Raw genomic sequence first — 24,647 nt, 5'->3', positions numbered from 1 at the left:
TCAGTAATGTAACAGATCAAGATTGTGAGGCACCTGACAGGATGCTGTTAAAAAAAAAAAAAAGCATCACTCTTGTGCTATTTTTGCCAAAGATCGATAACTGATTTTAATTATCAAGAAACCTCAGACTGACCCAAATCAAGGGGCATTTTACAAAATGACTGCTTGCAATATTCAAAAGTCAAGGCCACGCAGGTCTAGACGGAGAAACTGCCCAGACTGAAAGACACCACAAAAACATGACAACTAAGTACAAGGGGAGATTCTGAACATAATCTTTTGCTATAAAAGACATTAGAAGGACACCGGACAAACTTGAATACAGCCTGAGGATGAGATGGCAGCAATATATCAGTGTTAATTTTCTGATGTTGGGGGACGCCTGGGTGGCTCAGTCGTTTAAGCGTCTGCCTTCGGCTCAGGTCATGATCTCAGGGTCCTGGGATCGTGCCCTGCATCGGGCTCCCTGCTCAGTGGGGAGCCTGCTTCTCCCTCTCCCTCTATTTGTTCTTTCTCTGTCAAATAAATAAAATCTTAAAGAAAAAAATTTTCTGATGCTGGTGGTTGTATCGTGGTTATGGAGAAAAGATGTTCTTGTCTATAGGAAATACACACTGTTCAGGGGTGAATAGGGCATTAGGCCAGAAACTCACCAAGGACAAGAAGAGTCCTTCTGCGGTACTTCCAACCTTTTTTAAGTCTGTGGTTCTTTCCATATTTAAAAAGGAAGAAGAAAAAAATGAAGAGCGACTGTTCTGAGCAGTGTAATACCTTCAAGACAGCCAAGTTTGCAAGGGCTAGCTACAACTAAGGTAACCATTTCCTTCCCCCCAAGAAAACAGTGAGGTATTTTCAGGTGCTGAACATCAAACGTTTATTCCTTAGTTTCCTACTACTGCTAACATCTATTTCATGATTAGCTCCCCTTAAAACAAGTCTTTATTTCACAGAAATTGTATCTTTTAATAATCCACTTTGAAATGTCCAGTGCTGAGGATGAGGATGCTTCAGAGCACAGTTTGGACAACCAGGCCAGGTGGACCCCACAGGAAGGCTCTACCCCCACTCTACCCTCCCCCCAGCAAGCTGCAAACCACCCAGAGGACACCTCTGCGGAGCCAACCAGACCGTCCGAGTCAGCTAGAAGCAGAACACCGTACTTGATTCAAATTACAAATGCAGTACTGTACTGCGCACATCCAACATCACACACGCTTACAACAACCTAAGTGTGCGTAATGACATATCTGGTCTCGCTTTGAAAGAACACGATAAGCAGGCACCTACAAATTTTAAAACTACTAAACAGCCCCATTTTACCTGAAGTTAAAAATGTTGTTGCACGTACATTGGCTGCTTCAGAAGCATTGGGCATGCGAACAGAAAGTGGAGAAAAGATTCCAGCTAAGACTAATGACAGATTATATGTATTTGGGAATCTTTCCAACCAAATTGTATTCAAAGAAAGCCTATCTTGAAGGGCCAGGGCCAGTTTCCAGGCTGAATGTTTCCTAGGAGAGGGAATCATGTTGATGTTCCCTGATACATCTGTGCTTCTTCCCAGAGCCCGGAAGTACAAATGCAGGCGGACTCACCATGGTCCCCAGGGTGACTTCTGCCTCTGTGGGTGAGAGCAGATCGTTGTCCTGGGCTCAGGGGAGTCTCTCAACCTTTGGAATTCCACCCAGGTCTGGATGGCTGTTCCAGGCTGATGGGACCATTTCAACCTGTCAAGCCCAAAGGTCAGTGTGGCTACAGTGTGGAAGTGACCTCCAGGAACCACAGCTTTCTGCTGAATAGATCATTGTCTCTTTCTCCAGGACAATGCTTGACAGGGAAAGATGGTTTGGGTTTTTTTTGTTGTTGTTTTTTTTTTTTTTTTGGTTTGCTATTTTAACATGATCTTCAGAAACAGCCTGGCTTGTAATTAATAGCACCATGAAAACATAGATAATGGTAGAAAACAGAATCATACAATAAAGTCCCTTCTGATTCTGGGCAATTTTTTTTACCACTAATGTGGTCGAAACAAGTCAACAAAGTAAATCATTTTAACTGAATTTGGGAAAATAAGATGTCTTTCTGGAGCAAAAATATTCTTATAGGGAGAATACAGGCAAATGATATAACATATATTTAGTTGCAGCTAAATGAATATGTATTTTATTGAGAAGTAGAGGGGGAAATGTAGATCTTTCTCCCTGCTCAGAATGTCTGTCATCAAGTGGTCATGTAGAAATATTTTAAAAAGGAAAATTGAAGGCAGATGAAGGCATCTAAACTCTTGGAGTGGGGGATTGGTGTTCAGAAGTTTGAAAAGAGTACTGTGTACTGATGTATTATAATAGTACAGTTATATGTCGACACCTCAGAAATAGCTACAGTTCTGAAGCCTCTCCGTCCAGTATCTCATTCAAAAGGAATGCTCATTCCTACAGGAAGAAGAGGTAGTCTGTTAGTGAAATGCAGACAGATACTGGCCCTTGGCTGCCCATTTGCTTTGCAGATTCAGTACCCTTGGCGTCTCTTAAAAATATCTGTAGATGTGTTTGTTTTACTGGCTGGTGCATTGCTAGAAGCAGATATGAAGATCTGGAATTCCATCCCAGTGAGGTCTGTTTGTTGAGCGAGCACGAGCTGGGCTTTCTATAAAACTGGTTGCAAGAGGGTGTTTTGATAACCCCACAGTACTGAAGCAGCCTGTTAAAATCCCTTCTGACTGACAGAGTCACTGGTCCAGATTGAACAAAACACCAGCAGAAGATGTATGTACTCCAGTCAAGTCTGACTCTCTGCGGTCCAGGGAACGTGGGAATCTTGCGCTTCATGGCAGGGGAAGCTGGCCAGTGTGGTTCATGCCTGGGTGCCACAGAGTTCCAAAGTATGAGGCACACCTGTAACAACACGCAGCACAACATTTTTAAAAGCACTCTATTCCAATTCCCTTCAACAAGTTTGTCCCTTTCATCTGCCTCTTGTACACACGCACATGCCATCGAAACTCTTCTTTAGGCTTCAAGGCTCACCACCAGTTCCGCATTTTCCGTGAAGTTTTTCCCAGCCCACTCCTAACTCCTGTAACAGACGTTAGCTGAATGCTACACTTCACTTAACTGAGTACTTTTGCCACTAGCCCGATTCCACCCTCTCTACAAACACATCAGCTTTCCCAGTGACATCACAGACTGAAGACAAGGACTCTCTTGAGTCTCCGCTCCCTCTACCCAACACGAATTACTCAGCACGGTATTATGCATATAATTATCATACAATAAATATTTGACAGAGGTGCTGAGGCATGCTCTGCTTGAACCTGTGTCTGCTTAGTGGTTTCAGAATACAGAGGAGAGACCCTACCTACCCTCAAGAAGCTTACACTCTGGCCATGTTCGGTTATTACACGTGGTAGGTGGGGTGTGAAAATGTCCACCTCTGATTCCAGCCACAGCTGGGGCAGACACTTCTGCACATGCTGTCCATTCTAGCACAATAGCCCCCACCGTGCATTTCTCTGCTTTCTGCCTCTGGGTTTTCTCTGAAGACTTGTGAGACACTCTTCCAAGCATAGAGCATTGTTCCAGGTGCGTGAGGGAAAGCTCGTGAGCCCTGCTGGCAACCCCAAGCCAGTGGGGATGGGAGCCAGTGGATAGATAACCACACTTGCCACCCTTCGGAAGAATGATTCTGGGAGACCTCTGAACATTTCTCAGAAGCTCTGTGGCCTCCAGCTGAGATCTCAGTAATGCAACCTTCATTTGCTTTTCCTCCTTGCCTGTCTCGCTCTCCCTGCTCCCTCACCCCTTTTTCCTGGCGTCACCTTCCAAATAAACTACTTATACCCAAGTCTCTGTCTCAGGGTCTGCTTTCAGGGATCCAAACTAAAACAGACACATTATTATAAGCACAGAGATGAAAAGTTGTTGTTGTTGTTTTCAATAGCAAAGCCATGAAACACACGTTCTTTGCTAGTGACAAAGCTATGGTAGGAAACCTCTAGGGAGCAAAAGGAATCACTGAACGCCCTGGGCATCAATTTCTCTCACCCAAAAAATGAGGAGTTAGCCTGAGGAGCATTAACTCCCTTCCCATGCTTTAAGTCCATGATTACAGATGCTGTTTGCATCCCATTTATACAAGTCCTTCACCACTGAATGGTGGCAAAAATTTAGGGGCTTTTGTCTTATTACATTCTTCATCTCAAAGGCATGAGCCTTACAAATTTTCCACAAGGAATGCTTCAAACCTCCTAGATGCTCCTCAGCTTAACAACCCTTGAATTGACAATATTCACTCTGAATGGAAAAAGTCAAAGTCACACCTAACTGGCCTTGTGCAGTCAGTCATCCAGACTCTCTGACCTTGCACCTTCTTTTCATCAGAATAATACTAGCTTCCCCGACTCCTCTTCCCACTGGGGAGCACTGGCCCAGATCTCTCTTCCAAATCTGTGTCCAAAACCCTCCTCCACATGTTTGTGTATCTCCCAGGCCTCACTCAGTAATTTGCACTTCACTGATAGCCGATAAATGTTCATCAGGTGACTTAAAGAACTTCTTACCAAGGAAGACTTAGAATCGTCCCAGTTTTTGAAACAGTGATTGGAAAACTGCCTCGATACAATAGTGGCTTATGAATCTTTTGCTTGTTTATTTTTAATAGTGGCTTACAGGCTTATTGTTTGTTTTCAATGTACTGCAGAGGGTATAAACTTAGAGTGAAAGTTCAGAATTTCACGGAAAAATCTAAAATTGGGCCTTAGAGACATTTGCCCTTCCTCTAAAATAAACCATGAAAATTCCAGGCTTAAGGTGAAAAACACTCTGCTCTGCCCAAAGCCCCAGATGGAGCGGTACCTGTGAATCCAGGTTTTTTGGCTGTGTTCACTGCTGCCATGAACATGTACTCGCTGTTAGGGTCATGCACGCTGGATTGATATTTCTGGAAGAAAAGGCAGAAATATGGTTTGTCATCTGCTCTTCCTTATCTCCATCCCTGGTCTTTTTTTTTTCCTTTTTTTTTTACTGTTTTCTCTTCTTGGTTGAAGTGGTATGTGACAAAAATGTTAGGATACGGCTCAGGCTCCTGACTTGCAGCTAAGTAGGAGAACAATATGAAAAGGGCTTTAAATAAAGAGGCTTCTGCCGAATTTCCTTCCTCATTTTTGTTTTTATTGTTCCTTCCTCTGTAGATTTCAATCATGGGCCCTATCTCACTGTCTTCCTTCTTTCTCTTTCTTACCAAATTCCATCCTGGCACAGATATACCCACGGTCTGGCCAATGATCACACTGTGGATATACTTGGGTATTAGCATACTTGTGTAATATGCAGAATGGTGTGAGTTCTTTCATTGAGAATCTGTATTGTGAACAACTGAAAAGAAAATCCCCCAGCACAGAAAGATTGTTTTGTCATTGTCAAGTTATCTCCCTAGCTTTTTTGTGGTGTTCTTTATTTTTTAAATTTTTTAAATTTTTTAAATTTTTTTAATTTTAAAGTTTTTAATTTTAATTTCAGTTAGTTTACATACAGTGTTATATTAGTGTTCTTTAAAAACAGAGCCCTAGCAACTTACCATGGGAAGAGGCTGGCCATTTCTTTCTCAGCTACTGCTGGCAGCTTACAAGACTTTCTCACTGATTGTTTAATCGACAAGTTGAGGGAAACATAAAACGGATTGTTTCCTCTTTGCCCTGACTCTGGAAACTTAAAATCAAATGTGCAGCCCGCATGCAATAATTCTTAGAAATCAAAAGCGTCTATTTTTATGTTTCAATCTTCGTCCTGCCTTTTTGTGTTTTCTTGGCCCCGATTCCCTTATCTTTTTTGAATAATAACAATAACAGCTCTCTCTATAAGCCATCAAATCCTTTTTTAGACTGAAGCAGCTGTAAAATAAATAAGCTTCTCTGCCAAGTTAGTAGTTTAATTAGTAGGCATATCTTGTGGAAAAGAAATCGTCTGTCTGTTAATCAAATTACTCTGGCTAGAGTGATATGTGTTTTGATGAGTAAATAACTACTGATATTCTTCAGTAAAGCAAATGCAAGAAAAAATAGACATCGCTCACCTTTTTTGTAAGCCAACAAAGAAATATGCATCCAAAAATATAGACTCCAACAAAAGCTGCACATCCTATGGGTAACCAGAACTTCAGCTGGCAGCAAGTCTGTGATTCTGGGTTGGAAAAGAAACATGTTAAGGGAAAACTGAGAGAATCAAATCTCCTCTTTCAGTGCTGAATCACAGGTTCTCTTACCAAATTTAAAAAAGTGATTTAATCAAATGGAGCTTGGCTTCATTACAATCATGGAATCCAATAAATTGTAAATAACATCATCTCTGTAGTATAGCAAGAATTTAAAAGCTAAAACCTAAAAGACTCTACGCACACATAATGTTTACAAATGGGGTTAACAGAAAGGACTTTTTTGGGGTCCATATTTTGGTAGAAAAGTAAGTAGGAATAGTAATGGTATAAAACTATTATTTTCAATCATCTCCTTTCATTCCACAAACCAAAACCTTAAACTTTATGTGAATAGAGGCAATGGCCATTAGGCCATGGATTTGGGTAATTAGTCTTAATTTTTTTCCTGATCTCTAATGACATATGCGCTTTAAAGACAACATGATCTATTTCTAACATAGCAGTCTACATGATCAAATTGCATATAACTGATTAATATTAATTATTATTATTAATAAATGATCCCTTGCATATTTTCATAATCAATGATTGTCATCAATTGCACCAAAGCGAACTCTACAAAAGATATTTTTTTGCTTGTTTTCATTAGTGAGAAAAGTCATTAAAATACAAACGTACTCGAGTCTGAAAGATGAAAACAATGTCTTACCATAAACATTCAGATATTCTCTGCTAATATTCTTTTTTTGAAAAGGAGGAGGATCAAAGATTGACAGTTCACAGGCGTAGTAGCTAGCGTGAGAACTGTCCAAGTTGTTCAGAAAAAAGGAGACACCATCATTGGATAGCTGAGACTGACAGAATTTTGGTTTCTTAATGGACACTGTGTTTCCACTTTCCTTTGTCTTAGTGAGATCACAGAGTACTTCTGTCCCTTTCCGCAACTCCATTTTAAATTGCCAGACAGTATCACTGAATTTGCATAAAATTTGTACACCTCCATTGTGAAACGTAAACATCTCAGACTTGGCAGAATCATTGATTTCTCCTGGATAAAAAGGAAGAAAACAAAGCGAAAGTGACATTTTATGAAGATGTTACTCCAGTAATTATATTTAAACACACAAGTAATCTCTCCTTTTCATACAGTCACCTCTATTGCACCAAAATGAAAGAATTTCACAACCAAAAGAACATGATAGGGCGCCTGGGTGGCTCCCTAGTTAAGCGTATGCCTTTGGCTCAGGTCATGATCCCAGGGTCCTGGGATCGAGTCCCGCATCGGGCTCCCTGCTCAGCGGGAAGCCTGTTTCTCCCTCTCCCACTCCCCCTGCCTGTGTTCCCTTTCTTGCTGTGTCTCTCTCTGTCAAATAAATAAAATCTTTAACAACAACAGCAAAAAAAGAACATGACAAAAAATAAAACTGTGCCCTTAAAAAAAAAGCCTACACAGGAATTTGCTTGTTATATATGAATATATAATTTGTAATAATATATTTACATAGTATAATCAGAGATGTTGCCTGCCCTTTCATATTGGAGACAGATGGTAAACAAATAAATACATTGTAAACCATCCTAATTAATGCTAACAATGGAGTACCGTTCAAATAAAGGTGGTGTGGTTCTATTTTTGTTTACAGAATCAAATAATGCCCTTTTGATTCTAAAATTGAAATTGAAGGAGAATTAGCACTTAGTCAAACAAAGGAAAATTTCGGATGAGATTTGGGAAATAATGTAGTTTAGGGAAAAAAAATTAAAAAGTGAAAAATAGCTTAAACGAAAAATGACTGATTATATATGAATATATATTTACATTATACCCTCCTGCCAGAGAGTAAAACAGCAGATGAATCATTTTCAAATGATAGAAATATGTCTTTTCTGAACCTGATCCATTGAGAATTGAATCAAGGTCTGATGACAATACTAAGGCCCCAGATTTTTGTATACTTTTTCTTCTTTTTTTTTTTCAATAAATTTTAAGCTTACAGCAAGCCAAACGTGTTTTTGAGAACTACATAGGGGTCACATGAAAAAAGAATGGAAAAGGTTTTAGCCTAGTTGCATATTCTGAGTTACTGGATTATAAATTCCAACTGCTCTCTGCTTTCCTTTTTTCCTTTTCTTTAATATAAAAGTTTCTTACTGAAATTGTTTGGGAAAATTATTAGCATGACAGTTTTTTGCTTATGTTTTGAAATCTCCCTTTATTCCTAAAAAGAGTATATAACAAGTATAATGAATGTTTAAGGGAAAAAAAGTTGCCCCAGCCCTACAGTGAAATAGAAATGCTATTTGCATATATTTGCTCTTTACCTTCCAGACATATGCTTTATATAGCAAACATATTACTTTGTGTTCTGCTATTGTCGTTTAATGGTATATCATAAATGTTCCATTTTTTACATAGTCGTCACAAGTATCCTTTTTAATGATTATATATTAGGACATAATATTAATATATAATTTGTTAAAGCCTTCCACTAAGGTTGAATATTATGGTTATTTTTAGCATTTTGCTTTTATGACATGTGGCCACAATGTTTAAACATGATTATAACACTGTGTGTTACCATATCGCTTTCTGAAAGAACTCCCATCTGTGAGAGGACTAGCACTAGGCAGGTGGATTCATTTGCCACAACTCTGCGTGCACTAGTTGCCTTGATTTTATTTAAGATTTAGCACAGTTATTCTCCTTAATATCTGTAGGCTTTAATTTATGGCTCTCAGATTACAAGGGAAATAGAGTTTCCACTTGGGGTTTAATTGTGAAAATCTGTACAAGTGTTCTAGTTTTTCAGTTATGGCAGTCCAGATCCAAACAAATTCCCACACCAAAACAACCAAAAATGCTGAACAAAAGGGTCTAAAAGTATTATTAAAAGGCTTAATGAGGTTTCACAAAGAGGAGAAATTGGTAGGTTAAATTTGAAGAACCAGAACCCAGAGAGATGAGCAGAGCTCAGAAGTTGCTTTTACTCTGAGAGCATTCGCTGTTCTGCCAGGTTCAAGCTTTTGTTTATATGTCTCAACTCCCAGAGTCTGCAAAGCAAGAAACCTGGAAGAGCCTCTCCTCAATAAGTTGGGATCTCAAAGGGTTTCCTTCTTGCACTACAGTTAAGCCGGAAGAAACCAGCCTCCTGCAGATTATAGCTCACTTTCAAATCACTTCAATGGTCCAGAAAATCTAAATCCTTGAATTTTGTTTAAGGTAATTTTGGATTATTATTACCCTTAGGCTTTTGATAGTAAAAATGCAACTATTCCAGGAAGAAAAGATTTACATCCCAGGCCTCAAATCCTATCTGCAAATAATATTTAAAAACAATGACATGCAAGGAAACAAAACAATAGAAACAACAGACTACAGAAACAACCCCCCCCAAATTATATATCTGAATTATCAGACCCCCAAAATAAACAATTGAGCTTACTGCATTTAAGGCAATAAAAGACAAACTTGTAATGATATCTGCAAAGCACAGGAAACTAAAAACAACTAATTTGAAAAAGAATCAACTAGAACTGGTAAAAAACCATAGTAACTATGATTAAAAATTCAATGGATAGGTTCAAAGCATATTAGAGCTAAAGAGAGAATTGGTGAACTAGAAAATTAGGTTGGAAAAATTATTTGAAATGCAGTCCTCATCCAGATTTAAGAATCCTAACAAATAACAAGCAAATTTTTTAAATATGCACGTCTAGACATATCATAATGAAAGTCCTAAGAGCCACCATAGAAAAGAGACTGATTACCTTCAAAGAAGGAACTATTAGACCATCAGGTGATGTCTCAGCATTAACAATAAAAAGTAAAAAGAAAAACAGTAAAGGTACATGTAATGAGAAACTTCAGTAAGTGAAGCATGCATGTTATTTCTTGCATAATGACTAAAAGAATAGAAACAATATATAACCTAAATGGACATCACAAAAATGCAACCTAATGATTTGGGATAAAGGGAAGGCAGTGTTGGAATCAGGAAGGAAAACACAGGGGTGGAAAGGCTTCTAGGTGCTGACAATGTTTTATTTCTTGAGCTGTGGTGATTATGGGAGGAAGGTAGTATGCTTTATAATGATTCATTAAATTGTATATTTATGTTCACTTTTCTGTGTAGATGTTTCGTTCTGGATTACAAAATTATACAGAAGGAAAATAACACGTGTTTCATTTTTAAAATAGAGGAAACGACATAGGCAAAAGGCAAAAAGGAAAGAACAGATAGCATGAGCATAGGTCTACATTATATTCAAAGGAAAGGTGTTTTTGCTTGGGGACTTATTTACCTGAAAGTAAATTATGTTGCATGACTGTCGTTCTGATGTTTATGTCTCTATAGCCTGCTGCCAATGATAAAATCAGTGGGCTCGTTCTCAGTTTCTTTAGAAATGTTCAGAGCACATTTCCCAAGGACTTTAGAATGACAGCAAGTAAACCACAAAGAGATCTTGGAGCAAAAGTGACTGTGGCCACCATGTAAACACATAGAGATGCCCTGTCTTATGTTTCTGAAGATGTTTTGTTAGCAGCTTCCCTTCTCCGCCCCATTCCCACACTATGACCCGTAACCCAACACAAGATGAAATATAACAGTCAGCAGTGCAGAGTAGTGGAAGTACAATGTGGTGATCCCCAAGAAAACGTGAGGAAAATTCTGGTCTTGCCATTAGCAAGTCTGTGACTTTGGTACCCTTCTGGACTTCAGCCTCTTCCTCTCGGAAATAAAGAAGTGAGACCAAAACATAAAATTCTTTCCAACACTTACTCTCTAGGGATCCAGGATCAGAATATATCCAGAGGAGACTGCAAACAACCAAGAGAGCTATTACTTTGTTGTTGTTTCCATAATTCTCTCAGTCCCAGCATCTTACTGGGGGATTCCAGGGAGTCAGGAGAAATGAAAATGAATGAGACATTCACATTCCCTGTAAAAGTATTTAGGTAGGGCTAAGAAGACTACCTCTTTCTGGAGTGATAGCACCAAGGATGTGTGCCATTGACATGAGAGGAGTAACTGGGGATTCCAAGTTCATTTCTGCTGGACGCTGTGACTTGTTCATTTTTTCATATTTAATCTAAAAACTTTCCCAGGTGAGGGGCACCTGGGTGGCTCAGATGGTAAAGCGTCTGCCTTCGACTCAGGTCATGATCTCCAGGTCCTGGGATCGAGCTCCATGTTGGGCTCCCGGCTCAGCGGTGAGTCTGCTTCTTCCTTCCCTCTGCCTCTCCCCCTGTTCATGCTCTCTCTCTGTATCTCTCTGTCTCAAATGAGTAAATAAAATCTTTAAAAAAATTTTTTTAAATAAAATAATAAAAACTTCCCAGGTGAGCTTTTTATTATGAAATGTAGTGATAAGACACCTGACTTATGTCTCTACATACCCAATGCTTAAGCTTTTCATCTGGAAAACCATTTGACAACTCTAAGTTTGCAATTTGAATGTTTTCAATTAAAGGAGCCAGGTATGATATTGAATCAATTACTTCATAATTACCTTGGTACCTGTAGAAAAGATATCCTCAAATACCTAATTACAAATGGTCCTTAGCCTTTGATGACACGTGAAAAAAATAGTGTCAAAGGGGATCATTTCTATACCCATGGCTAAAGCATTTAGTGGATCAGCAGACAATGTAAGGAAAACCTGAATATATTAGTTTCTAATAACTGCAGAAACAGCTAGAATCTTTTCTCCACCCTTCCTGGATGTTCTCATCTCCAAATCTAACATTCGACACGGAGTGCTGGTATCCCTAGCACCAATTTTTATAGCCAGTGTTTGTTTTGATTGAGTATCAGATATGTTTGGTCTGTTCTTCTGCCATACTGGAAGTTAAAAATTGTGAGTATTCCCCTTACCAATTTCTTTCTCCTTGTTCTTTTTTCCTTTCTCTCAGCTTAAATTTTTTTTTTCCACATACCACCTCTTAATATAAAATCATCCTCCCTGGGACGCCTGAGTGGCTCAGTGGGTTAAGCGTCTGCCTTTCCGCTCGAGTCATGATTCCAGGGTCCTAAGATCGAGCCCCACATCGGGCTCCCTGCTCGGTGGGGAACCTGCTTCTCCCTTTGCCTCTGTCACTCCCCCTGCTTGTGCTCACTCTCTCTGTCAAATAAATAAAATCTTTTAAAAAAATCATCCTCCAAAATATCCATTCTCACAGTCTTTGATATGTTCCTCACCCTCCCTAACATCCCATCTCCATCTCCAGTGCCCATAAACGCTCATAGACACTGTCCATGTTTCAGAGCCCCATAAAAACCTTCTCCTTCACATTTCCTGTAACACGATTCAACCTCCACCCAGTATCATAAACAATCAGACCTGGTAAACTTAGAAATTATACAGCAAGCCTAATTCTTTTGTTCAGACAACTGAAGACCCAGACAGGTTAGATTATTTGTCTAAAGTCATACAACTTCTTGGGTGCATAAAAGATTCTGGGTTCAATCTAAGGTTGAAGTGCCTCTAGCAACAACCAAGGGAAGTGTAATGGAAGCAGGCAACTACATGAAGCTAGATACTTCATGATTACTACAGACTGACTCTCACAGGATCCTATTAAAATCTGTCTACAGGAAGAAGGGCTAATTTCCTATACTTCTGTTTTATGTCTGGTAGAGTCTATCCACTACTCCTGCACGTAAACTTCAACTGGGCCAAACCAGCATCATCTCTCTGTAGGACTACAAGAGTCCCCTAATTTTCTGCTCTCACTCCTGCCCATTTACCATTTATTCTCCGCAGGGAAGCCAGAATCATCTTTTAACAATCACAGATAGTGTCATTGCCCTGCTTATAAAACATACATCTCACTTAGAATAAAATCCAAATCCTTAGCCTGGTTTCCATGACCTGCATGACCTACCTACCTCTCTAACACCATTTTATACCAGTCATTCACTATACTGCAGCCATACTTCTCTTCTTTCTATTCCTCAAACATAAGCAACTGGTCCCCTGGGCTTTGAATTTGTTGGTTCTTCACCTGGGATGTTCTCTCAGATCTTCACATGACTGCTTCTTACTTCTTCAGTGACCATTGACCCCTCAATCCAAAGTACACCTCATGTCATTTTCTATCATATAACCTGAGAGAAAGTATTTATCATTGTCTGAAATTATCTGGTTTATTTATTTACTTGTTTATCGTCTGGCTACCCCACGATAACATCAGCTTTAAAATCAGGCACCTGTTGATCTTATTCATCAATCCATCCCAAGTACCTACAATAACACCTAGTATGTAGTAAGTCATAATAAATACTTATTGGAAGGATGGACAGATGAACAAATAAATATGTAGATCTCAGTGATATTATAAGTCTGGGGAGATGAATAGAATATACGATGTAAAAACCAAAAGGGCACTTAGAAATGATCCAGTTAAGCCTTTCATTTTATATTTACATTTATCACGCTAGACCAAGAGCAGAAAAATGAGTATCTTGCCCAGGATTACACAGCTCCTAACTGGGACATGATCCCATGATTAGCTATGCCATGTTGTCTTTCTTCTGGAAACAAGTACGTGCAGATGTATAATCAAGCAAAATGTATAATCAGTCAATCAATCCCCTGAAATGGAATGTCAGATTCTAATGAAAATTCTGTCTGAGCTTCAAAGAAACAGGTTCTTGATCTGTAAATATACACTAGGTTCATAAAGACTTGTTTAGATGATTGATGATTCTTTTAACTATTATTTTGTCTATAGAGGAGAGGACAAGTTTAAGCCTGGCTGATTATTTAGATCCTCCAGAGTGCACACTTCTTAAATTTGTTTGGTCATACATTAAAAAATATATGACCACAATAGGGGCCCCTGGACCAATAATTTTTCCAATATATGCAGATGTTTCAAAACCACAGCATGTGGTTGTGATAAAATACCACGCTATATCTTTTAGCATTTAATACATTATTAAAAACAAAATAAAAATATGTTCTCTTGAATCCTGGTGATGGGTCTTAAAATCTGAATATTAAGTATTAGTTTTTGGGGGGTTTTTTGCTACCATATCTATGTACTTCTTGTTGATACTCCTAGATTATAAGTACTCTAGAGAACAGGTACTATGTCTTTTAATCACATTGACTACAACGTCTAAAGAATACCATCTTCCCAATAGAGATTCAAACCTGTTAACTTCTGCTAACTATGATTTTTATAACCTTACTCTTGACATCAATAGACTAATGTTTTCAAGAGTAAATTCAGAGTCTTTGTATTAGGTGATTTCTTTAGGTTTTCAAATTGTTTCAGGGACAAGAAAATTCCTATCTCCAGGGCAAGGGCAGTATGGGGAGAAAAAAACAAAACAAAACTTGGAAGAAACGATCGTTTACCTGAGAATTGTACTGTGGCTCAGAAGAGTTTGTTTCTAAATTGATTCTTTTAATATCTAAACTATTCCATTTCTTCAGTATAAGATGGTCTTGCTAGAACCCATCCTGTCAGGATTCTTTATAAGCAGTTGTATTATCCCCAGTTGAAAATCTTTTGGCAAAAACATGTTAGAAAACCCACACAATTGCAGAGGGTGTGAGACTAATCAGCAATTTGACTTCACTCTCCTTAACTCAGACTTCTAACCACAAACCTCCACAAAGGTCTCAGAGTGATAGAAAGATAAGACCTCCTGAGTTCGCAATTTATTGATAGTGCTTATTAAACATATTTTCTGTAATCAAACAATAAGCTTTAGCTTAGCACGGCACATGAATGTGACATAAGAGATGAAGTTCTAAAAACTGCAATGTTTATTTAGGTTTTGTTACATTTGATCTTTTACTAAGAAATTTTGGCTTTTAAGAAAACCCTTGTTTTCACCTTTCATAAAAGCATTGTCATTTCTTATAAGTCTACTGGCTAAAACTTAGATTTTTATACATGCATCTTTTCTATACTTACATTACTATTCAAAGACATCCATACTCTAAAGAAGTGATTGAAGTCAGTAGGGAGGACAGGCAAAAGAAGCCCAATCTGATCTAAATTCTTTTTTAGAATTTATTTATTTATTTATTTGAGAGCGTAGAGAGAGAAAGCATGAGAGGGGGAAGGGTCAGAGGGAGAAGCAGACTTCCCACTCAGCAGGGAGTCCGATGCCAGACTTCATCCTGGAACTCTGGGATAATGACGCTTCACCAACTGAGCCACCCAGGTGCCCAATCTGATCTAAATTCTTAACAGTTGTAGAAAAGAAAGACAAAAAATGTGAAGAAAAGTGGGGAGAAAATCAAAAAGCCAAAAGAGCATAGAAACACACACACACACACACACACACACTAAATGTCTGAATTGTTTTTACTCTCCAAGGAACTTTGTAGGGGGGAATAAAACAATCTTTGGTCCTTTAGAGTGTGCATCTTATTATATAATAAGAAAAAATGGAAGATTGATTTTCTTCTAGTAAAAACTTTCTTTGTGAAAATGGAAGAATGCCAAATAGGTTATAAAACTTTGTAGCAATATTCATGAAGTAGTTAATTTGCAAACAAGTTACTTGTTAGTTAATTCATTGTCATTGATTTGAAACTGTCCTAACAGGGAAATCACAGGGGATTAAATGAACCCAAGTCTCTTCCAAAGAAAGGGAGGGAGAAAGAATTTTATTGGCACCCAAGAATATCCACATTATTTCCCATCCCTCAGCTGCTGTGTAAAGCCCTTTGGGCACATAGACAAGGCATTGGCTGGGTGAACTTGTTCCATTTAAGGCTCCAGATCCCATTTCTACTCCAGTAACCCACACCTTCATCTCAGCCACCCCTTCCCTTGGCTCTCACCCCTTATTTCCAATTTCCTTTAACATCTCTGTCCGATTTCTTCTGATGATCAAGAGTAACATTTCCAACCTGAACTCAATATTCACTCCCAAACTCAAACCTCATCATTTAAGGGAGCCACTAGTCTGACCCCTCTCCCTGACTCTCCTGATCCAGTTGTCCACCAAGTCCAGTTGACTCTAGCTCAAAGATATCTCTTGAATTCAGTTGCTTTTCTCTATTCCTATTGCCAATCCAGGACCTTTTTTTGTCTTCCCTCATCTGTGGAAGCTTCTTGACTGACCTTCTCAAGAGGATTCTCTCCCTTTCCAAGTCCATTCTTCATGCTATTCCCAAAATTGTGTTTCTAAAAAGCATGTCACTCCCCAGCTTAAAGTCTCTATTAGATTGTGGCTTTTGAGGTAAAAAAAAAAAAATCAATTGTCTTTTAGCATGACACAAACTCCTTTCACAATCTGTGGACCATATAGGTTCAAGCCATACTAAACTTTTTGGCTGTTCTTCTCACATCTTTAAACTATTCCCATAAACTAGAATATCCCAGGACTTCTTTATCTTCCTAGAGACCCCCATTCATTCTTTACGAATCATTTTTAATTGGTCCCTGAGACTTCAAAGACTCTTATCTCTATGCTCTCAATAACACTTATTTTACACCAATATATTTATAATGTATATCAGCTTAGATCATAATTATTTTGTCTGTCTTCCTCATTTAAACATGAGCTTCACAAGGATAAGTACTGTAGTATGGTCACCTAAATCATCCCAGGATCTGGAATGTATTAGAAGCTCAATGAAATAAATGAATGTATAGAAAAACATGGAGGCTGAGCATGGTTGGCAAATGTCCCGCAATGGACTGAGGAGAAAAATGAGAAAAGCAGAGCAAGAGAATCTTTTTACTAGATGTTGGAGAACACTTGTTTCCCAGTCCAAAGGCAAATATTCAAACTGAATGATGCTCAGACAATTTTCTGAAGCCTAATAGGTCTGGAAGTTAAATAAATATTTAAGCTTTCAAAAGCTTCCAAATAATATTACAACAACTTGTATGCCTTGAGAGTTTCTCATGCATTGAATACTGTGTTAAATGCATTACATGAAACATACAATTTGATGTTCCTAACAGCCTTTTATGTCAGATTTTCTATTTTGAGGAAACTGAGGCTTGAAGAACTGCCCCAAGGTTATCGAGCCAATATATGGTGCAACCATAATATGAACCTAGACAATCTGAGACCAGAATCCACATTCTTAAGGAGTCTTTTAGTCCAATAATCTAGTCCAACCCTCTAACTTTATAGAAGCTAAAGCACAGAAGCCAAAGAGACTTGCTGAAAAACAAGAAAAAAGAAGAAGCTTTTAACATTAAATTTGACTGGGAAGTTATATTCAGGTATTTCTTTTCCTTCCAGATGTATTATGTGTATTAACGTCCCAAGTACTTAAAGTACTATTTACATTGATGCCACATATATATTCTGTGATTTAAAAAGTTATCATACACCAAAAATATATAAAATAATTTCTTAGATATGAAATTACTTTGTGCTATACACACTCATTTCTCTAGACATCCTCATTCATCAACCATTACGTGTTGAGTTGCCCTGTGTATTTGAATCTGCAACAAAGTCTAGCTCCTTGCTCTGACAAGGTCTAAATTCTTAATGATTATTCTGAAACTTATCTGCCTGTAGACATGTAAAAATATGGATTCACGTATGCAAACTTTCATCATCATTAAATAAGTACAAACAGGAACTACCATGAGATTCTTGCTTTAGACCTGGATGGTACAAAATAAACAAAATTTTAATTATGAGTGCACTAGAGGTTTTGTTTGTTTGTTGTTGTTTTTTGGTGCTGAATCCTAGGAAAATATAAATGTTGGCTGCAAAAAGTTTGATTTCTCAAATTTTAAACAGCTACATTTAAATGATCTTCAATTGCTTGTTGAAGGTCCAATGCCTATGTCAACATGGCTCAGACAAACAAAAGATGTTATCAGATCTAGTGGTTGACAGAACCAAAATTCTTGAGTCTGTCACCCTCCCTAAAGACAACTTGATTTTTCTTAGCTTTTCCTCAAGCAAAGTAGAAACAGGCATCAATATGTTATACATGACCCAGAGGAGGTCCATATCCCCAACACTTGACTCTAAATTTGCAAATCTTGGTCTGTGTTGATCAACCTTACATGCTAAACCAATGAAAAAAAAAATCACGTTTTGACTAACAGTTTTCATTTGTGTTATATATTTTCTATGTACTGAAGTTCCACTTTCCAAAATACGGTTTTGAATTTTCATAAGAAGGTTTCAAATGCCAAAGGTCTTATTTTACTTAGGATGACCAAAAAGTGCCATTTGATAGACTCAATTTATTGGAATAGCACAGAGATGCCTTTTATGGAGTAAATGTGGCTCTTTCCTAGGGTATTGAAGGCAACAGATGATTTTTAAATTTTTTTTAATTTATAAAGTTTAATAAATCCTTTTACATATAAAATTCATATCCTTAAGGTAGGAAAGTAGCATAAGTTGTGGGTTTTGCCCAGTTTACAACTGTGAATATAGAGGCCAATTTTTTTAAGTCAAGTCTATGTACTTTACAGTGAGCAAAACTAAGATGAGAATTAGGTCCTCTCTACACACCTACATTCTGTTTCTCCGAAGAAATAGGGATATGCTGCTAGCAATTTAAAAACCATAATATTCCATTTCACCTGAGGGAGTTGCTAATGCAATGGCAAGTTATGAAAGCCACTATGTTCACTAGTAATGAAAAATCGAGGCACTCAAGATCTTACATGAGAATAATAGGTATTCCTAGAAAGAAGAGAAAAAGACAAAGATATGATCAAACAACTACAACTACGGGGAGAAAAATATCCCTGAAATTAAAAAAACAAAAAGCAAAACAAACAAACAAAAAACCCCTCAAGTCTACAGATTGAGAAGTCTCACCCAGTCCCAAGCAATACTCATGAAAATCTTCACAGAGCCAGGCATATCCTGGTGGAATTCCTGAATTCCAATATTGAAATAAATAGCTTACAAGATTCTAGAGAATTTTTTTGAGTTGCTTACAAGAGAACAAGAATCATACTAGCAGACAACGCTTCACCTGCCATCCTAAAGCCAGCAGACAGTGGAGGGGGATCCACGGACCATTAAGAGAAAAGACTTCAGTCCAGAAATCCTATTCCCAGAAAAGATATTAGTTACCCCTCAGAGGAAAAGAAAGACTTCTTTACCCATGCTGGAATTCATAGAATCCAGGGTATCTGAAGAAAATAATGGAAGTCTTCTGATCACCGTATCAGAGCAGAGATCACAAGACAGGAACAGAAGGCAAGTGATGCTGTCACTGAATCGGTGAAGGAAGCATCAAGAAGGGATTCTTAAAACAGAAGAGAAATACTGTAAGAGGAAACTAGCAATGATCTGCAATTATTATTTCAACAAAGCCCAAGATTGGGGCGGGGGTGCACTAACAGGACAGCATGAGAGTGGGATGGAAGAACCTTCAGAAGTTCTCAGGTCAATGGGACTGTGGGGTCTGCACATCAGGCAAGGCCATGGTCATTATTTATTTTAAGCCAATAATAAATAAATAGACATTCAAGATTCTCTGAACATAATGACTTACTCAGTTAAGAACTGTAGACAACCTTCCAAATTACAGAGGCAAAGAGGGAAATTGAAAGAACCAGACAAAAAAGAAGATACAATAGCAAAGGAAAATAAATAAAATAAGCATAACAATGAAGAGATAAAATCAAGTACAGGCTTATCACACTGAATGGGAATGGCCTGAATTCATCTATGGGGGCAGGGGGTTAACAATTTGGATTTTAAAAATCCAACAAGAGTACTTGAAGGATTTTATAAGAGGAAAAACAACTATAAATAAAATTTCCATTAACAAGGTGCTAAATAAATTACAATTAAACAATATAATGGAATACAATTAGTTATTAAAAATAAAAGGTAGCTCTATATGTGTGGTTGTGGAAAAATCTCCAAGATACATAGTTAAAACTTTTTTTAAAAAGCAAAATGCAGAAAATAATGTATATGTTGTTAGCTATCCAAAAAGTTTGATTATAATCATATAAGACTATATAGACAGAATATTTCTGGAAAATGTTTCACAGCAAGAAACAGGTAACAACAATGGTCTTTCAGAGAGAAACAGGAAGTCAAGGGGGCAAGAGAGGCTTACTTTTCACTGTATACTCCTTTGTACTTATTAAATTTTACACCATATACATGTATCTCCTATTCAAAAATAGAAAAATAAATACAAAAAGGTTTTAAATTAAAAAAAAAAATACTTGAAGGGAGTTGTGGGAGGAGCTGAAGGTCAGCTTAGATCCGCAGACTTCTCTCTGAGCTCTGGGGAGGAGCTGATCTGCAAACACCTGAGGGTTGTTTTTCCTCAGGTGACGGAATTCTGGAATCATGGATTGGATGGCTGGGAAACAAAAGCAAGGCTCAAAATGAACCTGAGGGTTATTCTCCCAGCTTCCTCCCAGAACACATCATGGGACGTGCACGTTTATTAAGCATCATTTGACTTCCGTCATTCCCACTTATTCGCAGCCTCCACACCGCTTTCAGAGTGGTCTTTCTAATATCAGAATTCATAAGGTCACCCGTATGTTTCTCATTGCCCAGAGGTGTAGAAAGAGGGTCTTCTAAACGGAGGTAGAGGTTCACATTTTTTCCAGATCCTTTTACGAAGAGGAGCTTCCTATTGTTCCAGAATCATTAAAAGAAGATGGCTTTGTTAAATTTTACACTAAGAACAATAGTTACGAAATCACCAAGATTTCCAGCCTGTTAATTCACTAACCAAATGCAACACTGATGAGAATTTCTCCCCTTTAAGCTTATGTTATATCTCTTGCTACTTCAAAGCAATGTGGAAGGTGTGAATATTGGAGTCAGATACATTTGTGTTCTAATCTTGGTTCTGCCATGAATTACTATGTAACAAATCACTTAGCCTTTCCTGGTCTGAGATTGTTCAAACATCCACTGAAGGTAAGAATACTTAACCTCTTGGTGGGATGAGAAAACCTACTTCATTGCGAGGATTAAAAATATGCCAAAGGAAAAGACCTGCAAGTGCTTGGTGTAGGCTCTGAAGAATGAATAGGTGCTAGATAAATGTATCGTGAAGGTATTTTGAACATGGAGATGTTAGCAATTTACGATCTCCATTTAGTCACTCATGCCTCAAACCAAAAAATGGCTTGTCACATGGCAGTTTTCTGTGTGGGGAGAGTAAACGTTGGTTTTATTCCATTAGAGCCTAAGATGAATATCATTCTAGAAGCGTAATTTCTTCATCAGCTTAGTCTAGTAACTCAAAATAATTCTACCTAGGTTGGATCTATCCTTCCATAGAAAAAAACACAATTGTTAATTCAAATCTCAAGCTGATAATAAGCACACTATCATCAACCATAAGTGCCCAAATGGGTTTAACATATTGGGATACCTTTTAGCAGTACAAAGCCCTCAATCACTTGCCCCAATGTTCTTGGAAAAAAATCCAAAATCCTTTACATGGCCCAGATAGTCTGAATGGTATCTGGCCTCTGTTTTTCTTTCCAGCATCATCTTGTACCATTCCAAACCCTTCTCTTTCTGTGCTCAGGCACATCCACCTTCTTCCAGTCCCCTGACCTTACTTCATTTCCTCCTGCCACAGGTCCTTTGCACTTCCTCTTCTCCTGGTGTGGAGTGTTCTTCTCCCCTTCACACCATCCTCCCCATTTATTCCTACTTATCCTTCACATCTTAATTCAAGTGCCATTGCCATAGAAAAGACTTTGATGAACACCACTCCCCAACCCCACCCACATACGCACCCAGGATAAAGAGGCTTCTTTGTGAGTTCTGCCTGTAATTATCATCAATTCATGGGATTATTTGATTAATGTCTCTCTCCCAGCCATTCAGTTAGCTTCCTGAGAGCGGGGACTGCTGTGGTTTTGTTCATCATTGTACACAGGGCAGCCTTCACTGTACCTCCTGTATGGTAAGTGCTTGGTGCCGTGTGAATGAACAGCTAAGTGAATGAATGAATAAATGAGTATCAATCCCAAAGCTGTTCATTTGTTATTCATGCTGCTAAAAGATTTCACTGGGTTGTAGACAAGGCATAAACAAGCAAGTACCCCTCACCTGACTTTGGAACTTGTAAGTAGACTCTAATTGTTCACTCTTCATTCCTCTTTACTTAAGGGCATTTGAATCACCTTGAACTACCCCAAGATGAAACATTTGACCAATCTGCTTTTGCATTTTAATTCTTTGGAGAGAAAAGTAAAATTTATTTCTTTGTATCGCTGCAAAATTTATGTCTAGATAAGATTATACCTACTAAATTTCTCCTTTCGCTTTTAGTGTTAATAGAACTTTCCAACTTAATACAATTTCACTTTGCTTTTGCCAGCCTCAAGAACATGGCTCAGAGTGAAAGATAAAAGTAATACAAAAATGTACCAAGTAAGAAGCAGCAGAAACACGTTTTTTAGTGTAGTTGTAGGTCGCATTATTTAAATCGTTTAAATAGTCTGATATATACCATCTAAGAGAGAGAATTGAAGACTTCAGAATGGTGGTTTGCTTTTCTTTCACGTCTCCAGGGGCTAGCATCCGCTACTCCCTGGCTTTTTAGAGGGACCCTGACACTTCGTGTCAAAAAAAAAAAAAAAACCTCAGGGGCAGCCTGGACATTTCTGACAACAGATCACCCAGATAAGATTAAAATCAAAATCCTTTTTTTCAAAGCCCTTCCATTTTATTTTCTCCTTCAAAAAGAATTCCCAGCCCAGATACCAGAATTATTTTACTTTCATTCAGTTGACACAAGTCATTTTGCCTTTCATCTTTCTCTGAGAACAGTAAGCCACTCTTCTACTTTCTCCACCAACAGGTAACTCCAAGCAGGTAATTTAAAATTTGAATGGTCTGATGAAACAATTTTTTCTTCATCTTGAAAAACACAGTATCAAAGGAAGCAGGATAAATTCAACGCTGTCAGCTGTGACCTGGAGACACACACCCTGAGCCAAGCGCTTGGGCTCTTCTCCAGTTGTTCCTACTTTCAAAAACAAACAAACAAACAAACAAACAAAACCACAGAAAACAAACAAAAAGCCCTTCTATTGGGTGCCTGATCTTTCTACCTTTGGTTTTTCTTAACGTTCACTTGAATGATAATAAGAAATAATCACTGGGCCACTTACCTGTTAGGGCTTCAACTTGAAAGCAGAAGAGAAGGAAATACCAGAGGTCTGACTTCATGTTTGCCAGAAACAGATGCAACCCTCTCCAGTGTCCAAAGCTGATAGTGAATTCATGTTCTCAAGGGTTTTCTATTTGCTGGAAAGGAAGTGGGTTTTGTGAGGGTTTATGTAGTGTCACACTTACCATCAAGGCAAGGAGGTGTCTCTCAGTTGATGTCAGTGGCTGCATGTGAGGCATTACTGTTGACTGTTTACGGGGGTTCAGCTTAATCGATTGGATTGCTGATAATTTTGAAAACAGAGGGGAACTTTACCCTCATTCTGGTTCCAATAAAACGAGAGAAAGAGACAATGCCTATTTTCAGAATCACCCTACTCCCCTGAATCAATAGTTCCTGGGGATAACAGGATCTAACAACAGCCAAGTGATAAATAATATGTTTTTTGATACCATTCTATCTTCTGCTATTTGCTCCAGAGATAGAAAACCTTAGAAACAGGACAAGAAACAAAGGGAATTATTAAAGAAATGGAAATGAAGATATATCTGGAAGAAGAGTGACTTAGGAATTGGAGAAATATTGACATCACATTCACTGTAGATTGTAATTCTCCAAATGATGGGGTCTATTTTAATTCAACTTAAACTCTGTCCTGCATATTACAGCAGAGTCTGTAGAAACCATGAATTGTGTACCTATAGCCTCAGATGAAAGCAAGAAAGTTGAAAAGCCTACCCAAGTTCTCTCCATCTCTGCAGGGAGATAGAACATACAATAACAACAGTAATAATAATATAAATAGGTAGATTTGTATGTATGTAAGTGTTTCTACAGAATATTCATCTTAATGTAAAACATGCATAAAATTAAATGTAAAATAATATATACTTAACATGGATAAAATAGAATATAATATAGCTAATACTATATTAATCTGGATTATTTGTGTATGTGTATTTATGTTATGTTTTATACACGTATTAATTCATTTAATTCTCCTAACCATTCTCTGAGATGGGGACGACTAATCTCCCATTGTACGGGTGAGAAAAACTGAGGCACAGAGTTGTAAAGTACCAGCACAAATCAAATAGCAAGTGGCAATGCTAGGATTTGGAGAGTCTGGCTCCAGAGTCCTCACTCTTAACCAAAGCAGGTAGAGCCACTCAAGCCAACCATCCAGAGGTCTGAACCAGCTTCCAAGATGCTGGATCCAGGGTGGGTTTCTGGGAAATAACAGGGCAAGACCAACTGTCAGCCTGCAGAGGAGACATCCAGGTGAGAAGCTGAAATCAGGAGGTCAGGGCAACCAAGGGTTCAGTTCAGTGTCTGAGCTCTGAAGCGGACTCCAAGTTCGGCGCTCTAGGAGAGCAATTAGGGATCCTGGACCAGAGCCAAGGGGTTCCACAGGT

The 24,647-nt window shown here is 38.2% G+C and overlaps 1 protein-coding gene across 1 annotated transcript; it reads right to left on the bottom strand.

Moving 5' to 3' along the window:
* Window positions 1–2,853: 2,853 nt before the first annotated feature.
* Window positions 2,854–23,342, bottom strand: ICOS (inducible T cell costimulator). Its single transcript, XM_045867363.3, has 5 exons — window positions 23,234–23,342; window positions 6,860–7,198; window positions 6,070–6,176; window positions 4,854–4,938; window positions 2,854–2,894 (listed from the first exon to the last, which is right to left on the bottom strand). The coding sequence occupies exons 1-5, from the start codon at window positions 23,289–23,291 to the stop codon at window positions 2,854–2,856; spliced, it is 630 nt and encodes a 209-aa protein (XP_045723319.1). The 5' UTR covers window positions 23,292–23,342.
* Between the last annotated feature and the right edge of the window lie 1,305 nt (window positions 23,343–24,647).

Source organism: Mirounga angustirostris, unplaced genomic scaffold (genome assembly GCF_029215605.1).
Source record: "Mirounga angustirostris isolate CCGP_5_RB_7025 unplaced genomic scaffold, mMirAng1.0.hap1 SCAF_3, whole genome shotgun sequence".
NCBI classification, from domain to species: domain Eukaryota; kingdom Metazoa; phylum Chordata; class Mammalia; order Carnivora; family Phocidae; genus Mirounga; species Mirounga angustirostris.
Note: the sequence above shows the minus strand (reverse complement) of the source record. Positions and strands in the feature narration are given on the sequence as shown.